At 43.6% G+C, this 19176-nt stretch overlaps 1 protein-coding gene and 1 non-coding gene across 2 annotated transcripts; one reads left to right on the forward strand and one right to left on the reverse strand.

Annotated features, from left to right (window-relative positions):
- The first annotated feature begins 5821 nt into the window (after window positions 1-5821).
- Window positions 5822-10658, forward strand: LOC139326724 (transcription factor HES-7-like). The gene is made up of 3 exons (XM_070956576.1): window positions 5822-5917; window positions 8106-8196; window positions 10264-10658. Exons 1-3 carry the CDS (start codon window positions 5822-5824, stop codon window positions 10656-10658), a joined length of 582 nt encoding a protein of 193 aa, XP_070812677.1.
- Window positions 10659-11618: 960 nt separating this feature from the next.
- Window positions 11619-11689, reverse strand: TRNAG-GCC (transfer RNA glycine (anticodon GCC)). The gene has a single exon. It is a non-coding gene; the product is annotated as a tRNA-Gly (tRNA).
- Between the last annotated feature and the right edge of the window lie 7487 nt (window positions 11690-19176).

The following is a 19176-nucleotide window of genomic DNA, read 5'->3' on the forward strand; positions in this document are numbered from 1 at the left end:
TAGAATAGAATAGAATAGAGAGTATAATAGAAAAAGAATGGAATGGAATGGAATGGAATGGAATAGAGACTAGAATAGAGTTGAATAGAATAGAATAGAATAGAATAGAATAGAATAGAATAGAATAGAATAGAATAGAATAGAACAGAGAGTATAATAGAAAAAGAATGGAATGGAATGGAATGGAATGGAATAGAGACTAGAATAGAGTTGAATAGAATAGAATAGAATAGAATAGAATAGAATAGAATAGAATAGAATAGAATAGAATAGAATAGAACAGAGAGTATAATAGAAAAAGAATGGAATGGAATGGAATGGAATGGAATAGAGACTAGAATAGAGTTGAATAGAATAGAGTTGAATAGAATAGAATAGAATAGAATAGAATAGAATAGAATAGAATAGAATAGAACAGAGAGTATAATAGAAAAAGAATGGAATGGAATGGAATGGAATGGAATAGAGACTAGAATAGAATAGAATAGAATAGAATAGAATAGAATAGAATAGAATAGAATAGAATAGAATAGAATAGAACAGAGAGTATAATAGAAAAAGAATAGAATAGAATAGAATAGAGAATAGAATAGAATAGAGTTGAATAGAATAGAATAGAATAGAATAGAATAGAATAGAATAGAATAGAACAGAGAGTATAATAGAAAAAGAATGGAATGGAATGGAATGGAATGGAATAGAGACTAGAATAGAGTTGAATAGAATAGAATAGAATAGAATAGAATAGAATAGAATAGAATAGAATAGAATAGAATAGAATAGAATAGAATAGAATAGAAAGTATAATAGAAAAAGAATGGAATGGAATGGAATGGAATGGAATAAATAGAGAATAGAATAGAAAAATAATAGAATGGAATGGAATGGAATTCTTTATTGGCCAAGTGTGATTGGACCCACAGGGAATTCGTCTTCGGTGCGTAAGCTCTCAGTGTACATAAAAATACATTCCACAAGAATCATAAGATACACCACTTAGTGATAGTCATAGGATCCCAAAGAAGAAATCAAATCGTACTAGGAAACTCAATAAAACGATATAAACCGTAAAGATCCAAGCACCAAAGTGATAGTCCTAAGTAGCAAAGGAGATAGATAATAGGAAGGATGAGAAGACTCATAGTAATACAGTCTTAGGAAATAGTGTGACAGTGTTGTGGGAATTCGTTGCTTAGCAGAGTGATGGCGTTCGGAGGAAAAAAACTGTCCTTGTGTCTAGTTGTTCTGGTGCGCAATGTCAGAAGTGTGAAACAACGGTCCTAAGTCAATTTTTTTTAGTGCCATTGTAACTTAAAACGGTTGCTAAATGAATGTTTAGGTGGAAGACTACCTGTAGAAAAAAAATTGCCACTTAGCCAGGCTGAAAGATTTTGAGTTAAGCAGGCTAGAAGGATGGGAAGGAGGAGAGAAAAGAAAGAGTGCAGGAATGGGATTCCCATCTGGTCCTTGGAGGGAGGGAAAGAAGGAAGGAAAGACAGAAAGAATGAAAGAGAGGGAGGAGGGAGGGAAAGAAGGAAGGAAAGACAGAAAAAAGGAAAAGAATGAAAGAGAAAGAGAGAGAGAGGGAAGGAAGGAAGGAAAGACAGAAAGAATGAAGGAGAAGGAGAGGGGGAGGGAGGGAAAAAGGAAGGAAAGACAGAAAGAAGAAAATAATGAAAGAGAGAGGGAGAGGGAAGGAAGGAAAGACAGAAAGAATGAAAGAGAGGGAGGAGGGAGGGAAAAAAGTAAGGAAAAACAGAAAGAAGAAAAGAATGAAAGAGAGAGAGAGAGAGAGGGAAGGAAGGAAGGAAAGACAGAAAGAATGAAGGAGAAAGAGAGGGGGAGGGAGGAAAAAAGGAAGGAAAGACAGAAAGAAGAAAATAATGAAAGAGAGAGGGAGAGGGAAGGAAGGAAAGATAGAAAGAACAAAAGAATGAAAGAGAGAGTGTAAAGGAGTGAGGGAAGAAAGGAAAGGAAAGAAAGAACAAAAGAATGAAAGAACGAGAAAGAGAGGGAGGGAGGAAAAGAAAGAGGGAAGAAACGAAGGAAAGAAAGAAAGAAGAAAGGAATGAAAGGAAGAGAAAGAGGGAGGATGGGAAGAAAGGAAGGAAAGATAGAAAAAAGAAGAAAGGAATGAAAGGAAGAGAAAGAGGGAGAGAGGGAAGAAAGGAAGGAAAGATAGAAGGAAAGAAGAAAAGAATGAAAGGAAGAGAAGGAGGGAAGGAAGAAAGGAAGGAAAGATAGAAAGAACAAAAGAATGAAAGGAAGAGAAAGAGGGAGGGAGGAAAGGAAGGAAAGACAAAAAGGACAAAAGAATGAAAAAAGAGACAGAGAGGAAGGGTGGGAGAATAAGAGAGAGGAAAAGAGAGAAAGAAAGAGGGGGAAAAAGAGAGAACGAGAACGACATAAAGACAGACAGACAGACAGAAAGGAGAAAAGAATGAAAAAAAAAGAGAGAGGGAGGGAGGGAGAAAAAGAGAAAGAAAGAGAAAGAGACAGAAAGAGAATGACAGAAAGACAGAAAGACAGAAAGAAAGAAAGAAAGAAAAAGACAGACAGAAAGGACAAAAGAATGAGAAAAGAGAGAAAGGGAGGGAAGGAGGGAGAAAAAGAGAAAGAAAGAGAGAGAGAGAGAAAGAGAACGAGAATGACAGAAAGAAAGAAAGAAAGAAAGAAAGAAAGAAAGAAAGAAAGAAAGAAAAAGACAGACAGAAAGGACAAAAGAACAAAAAAAGAGAAAGGGAGGGGGGAGGGAGAAAAAGAGAAAGAAAGAGAAAGAGACAGAAAGAGAATGACAGAAAGACAGAAAGAAAGAAAGAAAGAAAGAAAGAAAGAAAGAAAGAAAGAAAGAGAGAGAGAGAGAGAGAAAGAGAGAGAGAAAGAAAGAAAGAAAAAGACAGACAGACAGGACAAAAGAACGAAAAAAAGAGAAAGGGAGGGAAGGAGGGAGAAAAAGAGAAAGAAAGAGAGACAGAAAGAGAATGACAGAAAGAAAGAAAGAAAGAAGAACAAAAAAAGAGAAAGAGAGAGAGAGAGAGAGAGAGAAAGAGAACGAGAATGACAGAAAGACAGAAAGACAGAAAGACAGAAAGAAAGAGAAAGAAAGAAAGAAGTAAAGAAAGAAAGATAGAAAGAAAAGAAAAGAAAAGAAAAGAAAAGAAAAGAAAAGACCCTCCTTGCCCTGCCCACGACCCCTCTCCTTCTTTCCCTGGGAAGGGAAGGGGAGGAGGGGGGGGGGGCGGCGGCCTTTTCACACCTCGTGGGGAGGGGTCGCGGGGGGCGGAGGGCTTAAAGGGACCGCGCGAGGGGGGGACCCCCACTCACTCGGCGCGTCCCGGGGACCAGGCGGCGGGGCTGTTGAGGATGCTGGTCACGGAGGGCTCGCAGCCCGCAGGGGGGAGAAAGGTACCGGCCGCGTTTTCCGAACCGGGGCTGGGGGGGAGGGGGCTTCCAGGACTTAACCATGATTAAACTAACCACGATGGGGGAAGCCTCTATTAGAAACAGGACCGGGGGAGAATCCCTGGCCCGGGAACACGAATGGGGGGGGGGTCCCGCAGGCTGCTTGTATCGATTGATATTGGAGCGCTTGGATTGATTGATTGATTGACTGATTGACTGATTGATTGATTGATTGATTGATTGATTGATTGCCATCCAAGTCCCTTTGTACTCTCCTGCAAAATATATTCCGGGAATATAACTTCTATCTTCCAATCCTCAACAGTTTGAGCAGGCTGCTTGTATCGATTAATATTGGAGTGCTTGGATTGACTGATTGACTGATTGATTGATTGATTGATTGATTGATTGATTGATTGATTGCCATCCAAGTCCCTTTGTACTCTCCTGCAAAATATATTCCGGGAATATAACTTCTATCTTCCAATCCTCAACAGTTTGAGCAGGCTGCTTGTATCGATTAATATTGGAGTGCTTGGATGGATGGATGGATGGATGGATGGATGGATGGATGGATGGATGGATTGCCATCCAAGTCCCTTTATATTCTCCTGCAAAATATATTCCATTTTAGCTTCCAATCCTCAAGTTTGGGATCGCAGATGGTTTAAGAAAGTCTGTGGGTTTTTTTTTTTCCCCCATTGTGGTTATTTTCTGATTTGGGGGTGAGGATTGGGGTGGAGAGTGGTTATTTTATTATTATTAATTCTTTCTTTTATATTGTGTTTTGATCTCCTTGGAAGCCCCTCCCCCTTGAGTCGCCCCACCCCCACCCAGGAGCAAGTTAGTAGGGGAAATATATATATATATATATATAAATTTACATAAACATATATATATATATATATATATATATATATATATATATATATATATATATATATAAATTTACATAAACATATATATATATATATATAAACTTACATAAACATATATATATATATATATATATATATATAAAATTGAATCATAAAAGAAATGAAAAGAATAAAAGAAAATCAAACTAAATGAAAATAATAATAAAATAAAATAATAAAATGAAATGGAATACAAATGAAATGAAATAATAAAATAAAAATAATGAAATGAAATGAAATAATAAAATAAAAATAATGAAATGAAATAATAAAATGAAATGAAATAATAAAATGAAATGAAATAAAAATAAAAATAAAATAAAATAAAATAAAATAATGAAATGAAATGAAAATGAAATGAAATAAAAATAATAAAACGAAATGAAATGAAAATAATAAAATGAAATGAAATAATGAAATGAAATAATCTGTATGAATAAAGTGCTTTTTCCCCACCACTTTAATCTCAAGCAGTTTTCCTTGTGTGGACTTCAACTCCCAGAATTCCCCAGCCAGCCACCATAGCTGGCTGAGGAATTCTGGGAGTTGAAGTCCACAGGTCTCAAAGTTGCTGAAACTGAGAAACACAGCTGGAATATTTTACTAAATATTTACTAAATATTTACTAAATATTTACTAAAATACTAAATATTTACTAAACATTTACTAAACATTTACTAAATATTTACTAAAATACTAAATATTTACTAAACATTTACTAAACATTTACTAAACATTTACTAAATATTTTAGTAAAAAGTTAATCTTGTTTTAATAATTAAAACAAGTTAATCAGATATCAAACCCTAATCCAGCCTTTCCGATTTAATTCCACGCTGGCTGGCGGAAAGTTGGGGACCACCATTGATCCCCTCCTTCCTGTCCTTGGAAGCTTCAGCCCCCATACGGGAGCTGACCCCCTCATCCTCCAGGTGGTATCTATATACTGTAGATTGTCCTCTGAAAGACACACACACACACACACACACACACACACACACACACACACACAGTGTCGTCGTAACTCAGCATGATTGTGTGAATCCATCCTTGTGTGGGTCCAGCCAATTTTCCATCCCTTCTTTAGGTCCAGAACGCTTAAATCCAGGCGCCGGGCCTCCCAAAAAAATCTAAATTTTCTGGTGCATTTAGAATTAACCAGTTGGAGTGGTGCGGTGGCCCAGAGTTGGGGCTCTCGCCTCACAATCAGGAGGCTTGTGAGTTCGATCCTAGGTAGAGGCAGATATTTCTCTCTCTGAGCACAATGAAAATATATCTGCCGAACAAAACTCCTCATCGACAACAGGAAAGGCATCCGGCCAGTAAAAAACACTCTGCTAGAGCCATTCAGTTGCCCAGACTCCACCCCGCAGGGGATTATGGAGTCATTAAAAGATGATGATGATTTAGAATTAACCAGTGGAAAAGGGCATTAGCAAGCAGGGGGGCAGAGACCCACCCCACCTAGGGGTCAACCCTCCATTTTTTCTCTCTCTTCCCAGATGCTGAAACCCTTGGTGGAGAAACGGCGTCGGGATCGTATCAATAAGAATTTGGAAGAATTGCGCCTGCTCCTCCTGCAGAAAACCCACTGCCAGGTCAGCAACTGACACCCCCTAAAGCTTGACCCCTCCCTCCCTCCCTCCGTTCCTCACACACACAAACACACACCCACACACCCAGGAACTGTGATAAAGGGATATCTCCATTTGAGAGCCAGTTTGGTCTAGTGGTGAAGGCACCAGGCTAAAAAAAAAAAAAACAGGAGATTGGGAGTTCTAGTTCTGCCTTTAGGCACGGAAGCTAGCTGGGTGATTCTGGGCCAATCACCAGGAGACGGTGAGTTCTAGTCCCACCCTAGGTGTGAAAGCTGGTTGGATAACTTTGGGCCAATCACCAGGAGACGGTGAGTTCTAGTCCCACCCTAGGTGTGAAAGCCGGTTGGATAACTTTGGGCCAATCACCAGGAGACGGTGAGTTCTAGTCCCACCTTAGACGTGAAAGCCAGCTGGGTTGCTTTGGGCCAATCACCAGGAGACGGTGAGTTCTAGTCCCACCCTAAGTGTGAAAGCTGGTTGGGTGACTTGGCGCCAATCACCAGGAGACGGTGAGTTCTAGTCCCACCTTAGACGTGAAAGCCAGCTGGGTTACTTTGGGCCAATCACCAGGAGATGGTGAGTTCTAGTCCCACCTTAGACGTGAAAGACGACTGGGTTGCTTTGGGCCAATCACCAGGAGACGGTGAGTTCTAGTCCCACCCTAGGTGTGAAAGCTGGTTGGATGACTTGGCGCCAATCACCAGGAGACGGTGAGTTCTAGTCCCACCCTAAGTGTGAAAGCTGGTTAGATGACTTTGGGCCAATCACCAGGAGACGGTGAGTTCTAGTCCCACCTTAGACGTGAAAGCCGGTTGGACAACTTTGAGCCAATCACCAAGAGACCATGAATTCTAGTCCTGCCTTAGGCACAAAAACTGGCTAGATGGGCCAATCACCTAGGAGATAGTGAGTTCTAGTCCCACCTTAGGTGCGAAAGCCAGCTGGGTGACTCTGGATCCATCCGACCTCACAGGGTTGTTGTTATTGTTGTGAAAAAAATAGGAGGAGGAAGGAATATCAGGTATGTCCGCTGCCTTGAGTTATTTATAAAAAAAAACAATAAAAGCAGGATCTAAATAAATTAAAGAATTAAATCTCCGCCAAGATATCAGAGCCCAAATTAGTCTTCACATTTTTCTTAAGAGTTTATCGAATCCCCTCCAAGGGCATTGAAGTGGATAATCCATTTATTTCTTGACCTGCCAGCAGAGGGAGCTCCTGCTCTACCTGACCCAGCTCTTAAAGAGGTATTCCCTAAAATGGCAAGAATAGTCAGTGCCTCCATTGCTTATTTGCATGGGAAGGGAAGGCCGGCTGGGGAATTCTGGGAGTTGAAGTCCACCCCATCTTAAAGGGGCCAAGACTTGGGGGTGGGGGTGGGAAATCACATTATCAATCAGACTCGCATTATTTCCTCTTCTTTTCTGCCACCCTCTGTTGGGAAGGAAGCTCCGGTGACTTCTCTTCAAGTGGGATGCAGATACATTCTGTTTTGTCCCCAACCATACGCACACACACCAACAGACGTTCAAGAGTTAAAGACCAAACCAGCCGGCAAAATCCTTTTCCTTATGATAACGGAACTTGGCAACAACCTAGTGGCTGCCTGCCAAGAGTTTATTATTTACGAAGAGGAGAGATAACTTCTCCCCGCTTCTGGTACATCAAAAGAAACAGCTCAATAATTACGGAGTCAATCAAGTCCAGAGATAATCCAGCAAAGTCTATAGCAAAAAGTCCGGCAATGCAGAATGGCGTGGAAGCTTTCAGCTTTGTTCGTCACAAGGTTTGGAGTGTGGAGTGTGGTCCAGTGACTCAGCCTAATCTCGGGCACGCCTTTCCTTCTGTTGCGTGCGCTTATCTCTGCGACGCTGGCGTGGATCCAGCCAAGACTCATTACCCTCATCACTGTCCATCTGTGGCTGCGTGGACGTGCTTGGCCCTGGCCCTATCTCTTGCCCTTCGGTGGACACCGAAGGCATTGCCAGAGAGGAGGGTCCTGGAGAGGGAGGCCTTGCCAACGCCTCTCCTTCACTCTCGGAGTCCTCTCCTGCCGATGACACAGGCTCCGGTAACGGAGCCACAACACACTCCTCCTGACTGGGGAGGTTCCACTTAGTAGGCAGCGTCAGGAGTTTTGCGTTGCCCTTTCAGCCCTTTCTCTTCTCGGACCCTCTTTCCTTCACAGACCCTCAAGAACCCCAAAGTGGAGAAAGCGGAGATCTTGGAGCTCGCCGTGGGGTACCTGCAGGAGAGGAAGCAGGCAGCCATTCCCCAGGGTAAGTAAAATTCACCTCCGTGGCAGGTGTGGGTGGGTGGGAAGGAAGGAAAAACCAGCATGAAGGGCAGCCACGGAAATTTCAAATTTCATCTTCAAAAACAACAAGAGTTTTGGAAGGGACCTTGGAGGTCTTCTAGTCCAACCCATATAAATTACATAAATAAATAAACCCCCCTACTCAGGCAGGAGACCCCCTTCAGACGACTTCAAAGACGTGACCGCCCAGTCTCTTCTTAACAAACCTTTTAAACATTCTTGCCATCCACTTCGGGTTTCACATATTCTTTCCACCGGTTCGCCGCTCGCGCGCATGCTCGCTTCGCACATGCGCAACATCCGTGCGTGCACCCAGATTTCCGCACATGCGCTTTGCTTGCACGCATGCCTTCCGTGTATGCGCCCGGCCTTGAAAACGTAGCTAAATAGGACGTCTTTATGCCGGGGCGGGTGGACGGGCCCACCTGCTATCTCTGCTATCGGTACGCCCAAACCGGTACGAACCGGGTGAATACCACCACTGACCCACTTGCCAAGAGGAAATTTTTTAAAAAAGGAAGGAAACTCTAAAATGCAGTGAACTCTGGAGACAAAGGTGTCAATATCCAAAATTCCCCAAAATTTCCCCAAATTCTAAAAACCGGACCAACTTTTTCAAACAATCCATTCTCAGTTTTTAGAATCTTGTTTTCATCGGCCTGGCGGAGGAAACACGACTGCAGCGTTTCAAGCTGTAAAACTTGAAGCAAGGCCGTTGTTAAGTGAGTCTTGCCCCCATTTTACAATCTCCTTTGCCCCCGGAGGTTAAGCAGATCCCTGCAGTCGTGAAGTGACTCACTCGGTCGTTGAGCGAATCTGGCTTTTCCCCTTTTGACTTTGCTGGTCAGAAAGAATCTGCAAAAGGGGATCATTTGACACCCCTCCCCCCATTTATGACACTGCAATGGTCATAAATACGAGTCAGTTGCCAGGTGCCTGAATTTTGATCATGTGACCATGGGGAAGTTGCGATGGTCCTAAGTGCGAGGACCGGTTTTAAGTGTGAGGACTGGTCATAAATCACTTTTTCCCAGTGTCGTTGCAACATCGACACTGTAACCGTCATAAATATGAGTTGGTTGCCAACTGCAGGAATTTTGATCGCGTGAACAAGTGGGAAGTTGCAACGGTCATAAGTGCGAGGACCGGTCGTAAGTCACTTTTTTCCCAGTGTCGTTGCAATGTCAACACTGTTAACCGTCATAAATACGAGTTGGTTGCCAAGTGCAGGAATTTTGATTGCGTGACCAGGGGGGAAGCTGCGATGGTCATAAGTGCGAGGACTGGTCGTAAATCATTTTTTTCCCAGTGTCATTGCAACGTCGACACTGTAACCGTCATAAATACGAGTTGGTTGCCAAGTGCAGGAATTTTGATTGCGTGACCAGGGGGGAAGCTGCAACGGTCATAAGTGCGAGGACCGGTCGTAAGTCACTTTTTTCCCAGTGTCGTTGCAACGTCAACACTGTTAACCGTCATAAATACGAGTTGGTTGCCAACTGCAGAAATTTTGATTGCGTGAGCAGGGGGAAAGCTGCGATGGTCATATGTTTGAGGATCAGTCATAAGTGCGAGGACTGGTCATAAGTGCAAGAACCGGTCCTAAGTCACTATTTTTTTCAGCAACTTCGCCGAACCAACGGGTGTAACGGAAGGACTACCTGTAGGCTCCGATCAGTTTCAGTCCTTCCTCCCATTTCTCTCCGGAAATTTTCCGGAAGGCACCCGGTTGGGGAACGGACGGGCTTAAACCTTCCTATTTCTTTGACATCCTCGCCAGCAAAAAAATTTGGCAACCCTTTTTGGATTTTTAAGAAGAGACTGGACAGCCATTGGTCTAAAACGGGGGTCTTGAACTGGCGGGGGGTTGGACTAGAAGACCTCTAAGGTCCCTTCTGGCTCTGGGATTCTGTGATTCCGAAGCTGGAAAAAGCAGCCGGTTTCTGGATCCGGTGCCGGTTAGGCCTGCCCTTGCCTCGGGTTGGGCGTGACCAGCCTCCTCCCGGCTCTTGCAATTCCCCTGTTCCAGGTGCGAATCCTTCCGAAGACGACGGCCTGCAGACTTGCTACGCCATGGGTTTCCGGGCGTGTTTCGGTCACCTGGAATCCTTCGTCCGGCGAAGCCCCCCGTCCGTCCAAAGACACTTGTGGGAGACGCTGCACGTCTATCTCGCCGCCACGTTGGAACCGTCCCCTCCGGATTGGACCCCTCCCACGTTTTCTCCCAGTTCTTCGTCCGAGGAATCGACCGCCACGACCCGAGGGGCTTCCGGCTCCCCGCTGCAACGCAACAGAACTTTTGCAAGCTCAGGTGTGGCTTCCTGCAGCACGGGACACCTGGGGGGCCGGATGAGAGACCCCCGAACCCCCACATCAGTCAAAAACATCTCTCAGCACCCCCCTTTCTGGCGTCCCTGGCCCTAGGGGGGGGCGGAAATATTCCCGACCTCCTCCTTAAAAAAAACAAAACCGTGATATTGTAGCGGACAGCAAACCGATGTTTCCATTCGTAGGGTTCTCCGACGAACGTAGTTCTTAGGGACTAGCGACTTGGATTCCCGCCTTGCCCAAAGCCAAGCTGGCAATGGTGGGCGCTGGCTGAAGGCATTGTGGGATCCTAACTAAAGGAATGATTTTAGAAACTCTTGTTTTATGCCCGGGATATGTTGACTTCAGAAACAAGCCCTGGTTATAAAGAATCAAGGTTTAGCGTAACTTGGGACTTATTCAAGTAACAATGATTGAGGGTTTGGTTTCTTTGAATGGTTTTTATTTTATTTTTTAAAAAAAATTGTTTGTAAATGTTTTTTTAAAAGGCAACCCTCCAAATACCAGCAGTCTTCCATTGACAAGAAAACTGGAAATAAGTGACTGATGATTGAGTTTCACACTTAACGACCATTGTAGCGTCCTCACGGCCGCAATTCGGGTAACTGGCACGTACTTACGACGGTTATAGCTTCCCGTTGATCGCCCTTTGTGACCTTCCCACAAGCCAAGTCAGCGGAGGAAGCCGGGTTCGTTTAAGCGGCCAAGCGACTCATTTAACGACTGCTTTTCGCTTAACAAATTTAGCGAAAAGGCCGTTAAAAATGGTTAAGCGGGACTCGCTTAACAGCCACGTGGCCTAAAGCCACGGAAAGCCTGATTCCCAAATTGAGGCCGTAAATTGAGGACTTTGCCTGTAAATTTTCAATGTAGAATTCTGGATCCCAGAGAGGTAAGTAAAGGATTTTGGGGAAAGCAACTGGTTAAATTATTCAGGATCTTCTCCCCAAACAGCTGTGGGGAAGGAGGGATTTTTTTTTTGGCAGCTTATTTTATTTCACAGGGTGCCGATTGTGGGGGAAAAACTTTCCCAGAAAAAAAAAAATAAAAGTCAGTTGCATTGGCCGGGAATCGAACCCGGGCCTCCCGCGTGGCAGGCGAGAATTCTACCACTGAACCACCAATGCATCTGCTGCAGATGTGATGGAGAATCCATCCTCTTATGTGCCGCTCCAACCCATTTTGCTTTTAAATTTATTTCTCTAATTTACATACCTCTCCATCTAACAAATGCGTAACTCGTTTTCCCCCTTGATTTTGAAAAAAAGATTAGGAAAAAAAAGAATTCCTTCCCCTGTATTTCAATTCCTGCTGATTCCAAGGATTTTTCCATGCAGTTTCCCTGGCTACATTGTGAAACCCAAATATCTTCCCTTCCCAATTCCAGATGTGCAGCAACGTTCTTCCCACCGTAAACAGGTAGTCCTCAATGTACGACATTGAGCCCGACATTTTTGTTGCTAAGTGAGACATTTGCGAAGGGAGTTTTGCCCCATCTTATGACGTTTTGATTTGTTAAGTGAATCACTTTTTTTTGGTCATTTAATGACCCCGTAAATCCGTTGTAGAATGGAGTCTGTTCAACTGAATGGAGCTGAGTGTTTTATTGGCCGGATGCCTTTCCTGTCACCAATGCGGAGTTTTGTTCAGCAGATATATTCTGAGTCCAGAGAGAGAGAAATATCAGCCTCTACCTAGAATCGAACTCACAGCCTCCTGATTGTGAGGCACGAGCTCCACCTCTAGGCCACCGCACCACTCTTTGTTAAGTGAATCACTGCAGTTGCTAAATGAGCACCACGGTTGTTAAATGAATCTGGCATCCCCGTGGACTTTGCTCGTCAAAACTCTGCGACCGTCATAAATTTGAGTCAGCTCAAATGTTTTTTTTTTTTTCTGTTTTATTCCAATTTCATTTTGGACTGTATTTCATTCCAACTTCATTTTAAATCCTATTTTATCCAATTCCGTTTTCAATTGCTTTGAGTATATAATTTGTTTTCTGGAACTCTGCACTTTTTGATACGGCCCAAGGGCTAATCAAATTATAAAATGCGATTATAAAAATGAAATAAAATGCCAAGTGTTTGAATTCTGATCACATGACCACGGGAAATAGTGCCACGGTCACAATTCCGAAAAATGATCCGGTCGTTTTTTTTTTTTCCCCAGGGCCGTTCTAACTTCAAAGTGTCGCTAAGTGAATTGTTGTTAAGTCGAGGACTACCTGTACATAGCATCTGCCTCTTAACAAGAGCCTGTAGTACAGTGGACTAAAGCACTGTTATTAACATCTGCTGCTTGCAATTACTGCAAGTTCAAATCTCACCAGGCTCAAGGTTGACTCAGCCTTCCATCCTTTCTAAGGTAGGTAAAATGAGGACCCAGTTTGTGGGGGCAATAAGCTGACTTTGTATAAATATACAAAAGGATGAAGGCTATTGCTTAACGCATTGTAAGCCGCCCTGAGTCTCCGGAGAAGGGCGGCATATAAATTAAAGAAAAAAAAAATTCCAGATGTGCAGAGGTTTTCCAGCCACATACAAAAATACTTGCCGCTTGGGGAATTCTCGGTGTGAAAAAGTCCCGCGTCACAAAAACATTTTGACAAAAACGTTGAATTAATTCCTCAGTCCTGCAGCTGCAAGTCAGCTCCAACGTTTCAGAGGCTTTGCAATTTTGAAGCACGAGCTGTTCACCAAAACAAAAGCAAAAAAAAAAAAAAAAACCTTGCCTTGCAGTGTAGTGATGAGAAGCGGGGCCTTCTTAGCGGTGGCCCCTTTGGGTAACGTTTCCGGAAGTAAATCTGCGCTTCCTGAGGCCAAAATTGGAAAAAAAATGAACATCTGGAATGCAGTAGAACAGGGGTATCAAACTCGATTTCATTGAGGGCCGCATCGGGGCAGTGGTTGACCTCGGGCGGGGTGTGGGCGTGGCCGACTGGGTGGCTTGCACGCATGTACGCGGCTAAATGGCTAAATAGGACGGCATAGTGCCGGGGCAGGTGAGCATCCGCACGTCACCATTACCGGTTCGCTTAAACCGGTCTGAACCGGCTGGATCCAACCACATTGCAGGCCGGATCTGGCCGACGAGCCTCGAGTTTGACATCCCTTGCAGTAGAAGATATTCTTAAAGGGGACTTCCTTATATTAGAGGCAGCGTCCAACCTACAAATATTCACTTAGTGACGGTTTGAAGTTATGGCGCTGAAAAACAAAAGACTTATGTCTGTTTTTCCCACGACCGTTGCAGCCTCCCCACCCGAGCCAAATTCGGATACTTGCCAACTGACTCATATTTATGACGGTTGCAAATGTCCCGGGGGTCACGCGATCCTCTTTTGCGACCGTCTTGACAAGCCAAGTCAACGGGGAAACCGGACTCGCTTAACAACCGTGCGAGTCATTTAACTGCCGTGGTTCGCTTAACGGCGGCGGCGAGGAAGGTCGTAAAATGCAGAACTCCCTTCGCCACTGTCTTGCTGAGTCATAGTAAATTTGGGCTCGATTACGGTCATACGTCGAGGACTCTTATCTTGATTTTTGATACGTTTTTTGAATGGTGTGTAAATATATTCTAATATTATTTGGGGGGGGGCACAGTTCCTGTTAGAAAAGATAATAGATATTAATATAGTTTTGTCTCATGCTGCTAAGTGCTCTCGCAAGAGAGATTTGAAATTTACAGGGTTGAAAGCGAATAAATGAATAGGACAAAGAAACAGAGGATTTTTTTTTTTAAAAAATGCCCTGTAGGAAAATGACTTTTTAATCCAGGATGATGGCTCTACGGCTGTATCTTTTACGGAGTTAGTCCATGGTGTAAAAATAAAAAAAAAATCAAGACATTTGCACGAAATAAAACATGCAGGAAATGGAATTTCTGCCCCTCTTCAGCTGGGCTTGTATTATTATTTATTATTTAATTATTTCCGGAGTTCTGTAAATGCAACGTGGGCTGGATTTGAATTTTCATTTGTATTGTGCGTCTTTGCAAGGTGGGTCGTAGCCTTGATTCATTTCCAAATTGAAATGTTGTTTTAATTTTTTTTTTCTGCCCCTCATTTTTCATTTGTCGTTTTGCTTTGCTCGTTGGTTGAGGCTGGTATTACTTTGGTATCATTCAGTAATGCTCGCCAGGCAGTTTCGGTTGAAAACCGTAGAGTTATAAATCGGTGTATTTCAATCTCGGCGGCTTTTACGGCGTGGACTTCAACTCCCAGGATTCCCTGGCAGCAAAGATGCATCTGATGACATTACTGTTGTGACTTAGGCTCACTTAGTCATTAAAGGACACAATTAGTCTCAAACGAAACTGTTTTATTATAACAGCCGAGAATTACTTCATCCCAGCTTAGTCCAAATTAATTCCAAAACAAGTCCTTCAGAAAAAGTCCTTCGGGCTTATCACAAACCTTTTATCTTCTTTGGCACCCTTCCATAGGTCTTCCTTGGCAAAGCCCCACGAAGTTCAGAAACAAGAGATGCCGACTGGAAAACAGATTTAGCAACCTTGCTTTCCTACAAAGAGCCCAAGAGCCTTTGCTGCTCTTTTAAGCCTTATGGGAGGGGCCAATCATTTCCTGGCCTTACTCCCGAGTTGTCCTTTTTGCTTTAGCTGCTCTTGCCTTCTGGCAGCTCTGCGCATGCACGCACTAGGAACAGGCTCCTCCTGTTCCTCCACCTCTCTGCTGTCCGACTCTGGGGGCTCCAGAGTCCGCGCATCACTCCCACTCCCTGGCCCCATCTCTGCCTTCGACCAGAGCCCTTGTCCGGGCCTTCTCCAGACTCCAGGACTGGCCCATGGTCCTCCCCGGCCTCCTCACTGTCTGACTCTGCTGCTAGCTCCATGGGCTGTTGACGGACCACAACAATTACAACATCGGCCTTTTCATTTTTCCATCCCTAACACACAATTTGCCGTTTTCCAATAAATGCACCCCAGGCATCCTCATCATCACTCAGCAAAAAAAATAAATAAATCTCAAGGTCCATCATTTTCTTTTAACGACCCCATAATCCTTGGCGGGGTGGAGTCTGGTCAACTGAATGGAGCTAACAAAGTGTTTTACTGGCCAGATGCCCTTCCTGTCTCCAGTGAGGAGTTTTGTTCAGCAGATATATTCTCATTGTGCCCAGAGAGGGAAATATCTGCCTCTACCTAGGATCGAACTCATAAGCCTCCTGATTGTGAGGCGAGAGTTCCACCTCACACACCACTCCAAATCTCAAGCACCTGGTCTACCCCAATATGGGAGGGAGCCTACTGCTTCCCTTTTGCCTTTCAGCTCCAATCCAGGAGCCCTCAAGCAGTCGCATTCACGACAAACCATTTTATACCAAATTTATATTTGCTGATAAAGAAATAAAGGGAGACTAGTATAGATCTATTTCAAGCTATTTAGCTCTCATCAGCTAGCCATACCCTTGCTCGAATCCAAGTTCGAATCTGGGTATGCTCCCTCCCACATGCTGGGGTAGGCCAGGTGCCTTGATAGAAAAACACACACATATATATACATACACACCTATTTATTTTCTGAGGTTTTCGTGGGTATTTGTATGTAGGTCTTTGGTTATTCGGGTTTTCTCCCACGTAAAATTGGAAGTACCTTGGCGACGTTTCGACGAAGTCTCATTCGTCATCTTCAGGCTGGTGTCTTCGGCCTTGTGCTTCTAGGAGCAATGTGTGATCGTGGTTGTTTCTTCTTTTTAACTGCCAGTGGGGGTATGAACTGATTGGGTGGGAGCATGGCTGTGTTCTGATTGGGTGGAGGTGTGTTCTGATTGGGAGGGGGCTTGGCTGTGCTCTGATTGGCTGGGGGGGGTTAAACCCCTCCAATCCATACATGAAGCAAACTGACAACACACCATGAAGATGTAGCACGACCACAAATGCGGAGCCAAAAAAAAAGCAACGCAGGCCACGAGTTCAAATCCCCCTGCAACTCAGACCAACCTGAGCACAGCCAAGCCCCCACCCTATCAGAACATACCCCCAGCCAATCAGATCACAGCCAAGCCCCCTCCCAATCAGAACACATCTCCACCCAATCAGAACACAGCCATGCTCCCACCCAATCAGTTCATACCCCACTGGCAGTTAAAAAGAAGAAACAACCACGATCACACATTGCTCCTAGAAGCACAAGGCTGAAGACACCAGCCTGAAGATGACGAATGAGACTTCGTCGAAACGTCGCCAAGGTACTTCCAATTTTACGCGAATAACCAAAGACCTACATACATACATACATACATACATATATACATATACATATACACACACACACATATATATATTATATATCTGTTTTATTCCCTTTCAAGTTCTCCAGTCACATGGTTGGGCTCCCTTGACAAGTTTATAGTCCTCATGGAGGAAAAGACTTGCTTCATTTTCACCCCAGCCGGCAACCTTCCCATCCACACAAGCCTCACGGGTTGTGTACATTTTGTGATGTCACAACATTGTTTCATCCTGACCTCGGATCACTTTGCACTTTCTTAACTTTACAGCTGGAATTTTTAGCAGCCGGATTCGAACTCAAGCTTAGGGAAATGCTTAAATAGAAATTTTTTTTGGACTCACTTTCTTTTGGCGAGCCGTGGAACCGGCCTTCGAGAAACCGAAATATAGCTTGTGTCAGAGGCACGCCGGTAAATCATCCTTTAATTCTTCGTTTATCGTGGTTTCCATCATCCTGTTTGACCGGGTGTACGGTTTAAGGCACGAGGCAAACCGGAAAACAGGTTAATCGGGCCTCGTGAAATTGAGAATTAACTTAATGATTTTTGTACCTTAATTGCGTCATACAAATGCAACGGCAGATCTTTTAATGCCAGAAATGAATTACGCAGTAACGGAAAATGCCCGACGCCGATAGTCCTCGACTTACGACCACAATGGAGCCCAAAACTCATGTTGCTAAACAAGACAGTTAAGCGAGTTTTGTCTCCTTTTACGACCTTACTGAGTCGTTAAGTGAATCCGGCTTCCCCATGGACTCTGCTGGTCAGAAGGTTGCAAAAGGGGATTGTGTGACCCCCCCGGAGAGCCCGCAACTGTCATAAGTCCATGCCAGTTGCCAAGCATTTGAATTTTGATCAGTCATCAATCACTTTTTTTCCCCCAGTACCGTCGTAACTTCCAACGGTCACTCAAAAGAACAGTTGTAAATCAAGGACTATCTATATAATAATAGCTGGGACGTTCCGGGGGGGAAGAAAAGATTTTAAACAATGGCAAGAAAATAGGAAGGAGGAAGGCGTCTTGGATACATTCACCTGTTTTGAGTTATTTGTAAAAATAAGGCAGGATATAAATCAACACATGAAATGGGAACAATGAAATAAATAATATGCAGGGTGACCGAAATCCACATTTTTGATGGGCATTATAAAAGGGGTTTCAAGCTGACATATTGACTTGTTTTTTGACTGTTTCCTGACCGAAAATAATGTTTGATGAAGCATAAGACTGATTTATTAAATGTATATATTGGCTCTCTCCCTTCCTCTCAGCGGCTCTGAAAAGATTTACCAATTCCGGTATCAATTTGCAGTTTTGGGCGGGATAAACAAAGTTAAAATGGATCCGACGTCTGCAAAGATTCTAGTCCTCATGAGTCTTTTGGCTTCCGTTCTAAACCCGGTGGCCCTTGCCAAGTCTACCACCACCAAAAAAAGCTGGTTTGCTTTTTTTAAAAAAAGATCCTACAGGAACATACCCCAATCTATTATTATTTTTTTTATTATTATTATTATTATTATTATTATTATTATTATTATTATTATTATTATTATTATTATGTATTCAATTTATTTGCCGTTCATCTCGCTGACTCTCGGGGGGGGGGGTCTCTTAGCTACCATGCTAGCTAGAGAAGACTGTTAACCAGGTTTACATGGATACAAGCCTGGGCTTGAGCCGGGATCTGCATCACCAGGAAACCCATGGTGCACCGATTGCAATTTTTGGCAGGAGGCCCATGCATATCCTCAATCATCCTCTAATATGAATTAAATACAGGGTGTGTTTCATTTCCCCAGACACTCTGCGGAGGCAGATAAACGGTACTGGGGTAGTTAATCTGCTTTGCAAAACAAGTGTCAGTGGTAATTGAATGACTCACTCCCTACTTACGCGAAGGATACAAGTCCGCGTAAGGCAGTGATTCTCAACCTCAGCAGTTTTAAGATAAGTTGACTTCAACTCCCAGAATTCCCCAGCCAACATGGCTGTTAGCAACCTCAGCCACTTTAAGATGGGTAGACTTCAACTCCCAGAATTCCCCAACTAACATGGCTCTTAGGAACCTTGGTAACTTTAAGATGGGGGGACTTCAACTCCCAGAATTCCCCAGACAATATGGTGGTTAGCAACCTCACCCACTTTAAGATGGGTAGACTTCAACTCCCAGAATTCCCCAGACAATATGGCGGTTAGCAGCCTTGGTAACTTTAAGATGGGTGGACTTCAGCTCCCAGAATTCCCCAGACAATATGGCTGTTAGCAACCTCAGCCACTTTAAGATGGGGGGACTTCAACTCCCAGAATTCCCCAGACAATATGGCTGTTAGCAACCTCAGCCACTTTAAGATGGGGGGAC

Source organism: Pituophis catenifer, unplaced genomic scaffold (genome assembly GCF_029215685.1).
Source record: "Pituophis catenifer annectens isolate HBS135680 unplaced genomic scaffold, rPitCat1.0.hap2 SCAF_98, whole genome shotgun sequence".
Classification (NCBI taxonomy): Eukaryota; Metazoa; Chordata; class Lepidosauria; order Squamata; family Colubridae; genus Pituophis; species Pituophis catenifer.

Excerpts from the sequence above, each read along its gene's own strand:
- LOC139326724 (XM_070956576.1), top strand. The coding sequence starts at position 5,822 with ATGCTGAAACCCTTGGTGGAGAAACGGCGTCGGGATCGTATCAATAAG. Across the intron at positions 5,918-8,105 it reads TGCAGAAAACCCACTGCCAG|ACCCTCAAGAACCCCAAAGT; the intron begins GTCAGCAACTGA and ends TTTCCTTCACAG. Across the intron at positions 8,197-10,263 it reads GCAGGCAGCCATTCCCCAGG|GTGCGAATCCTTCCGAAGAC; the intron begins GTAAGTAAAATT and ends CCCCTGTTCCAG.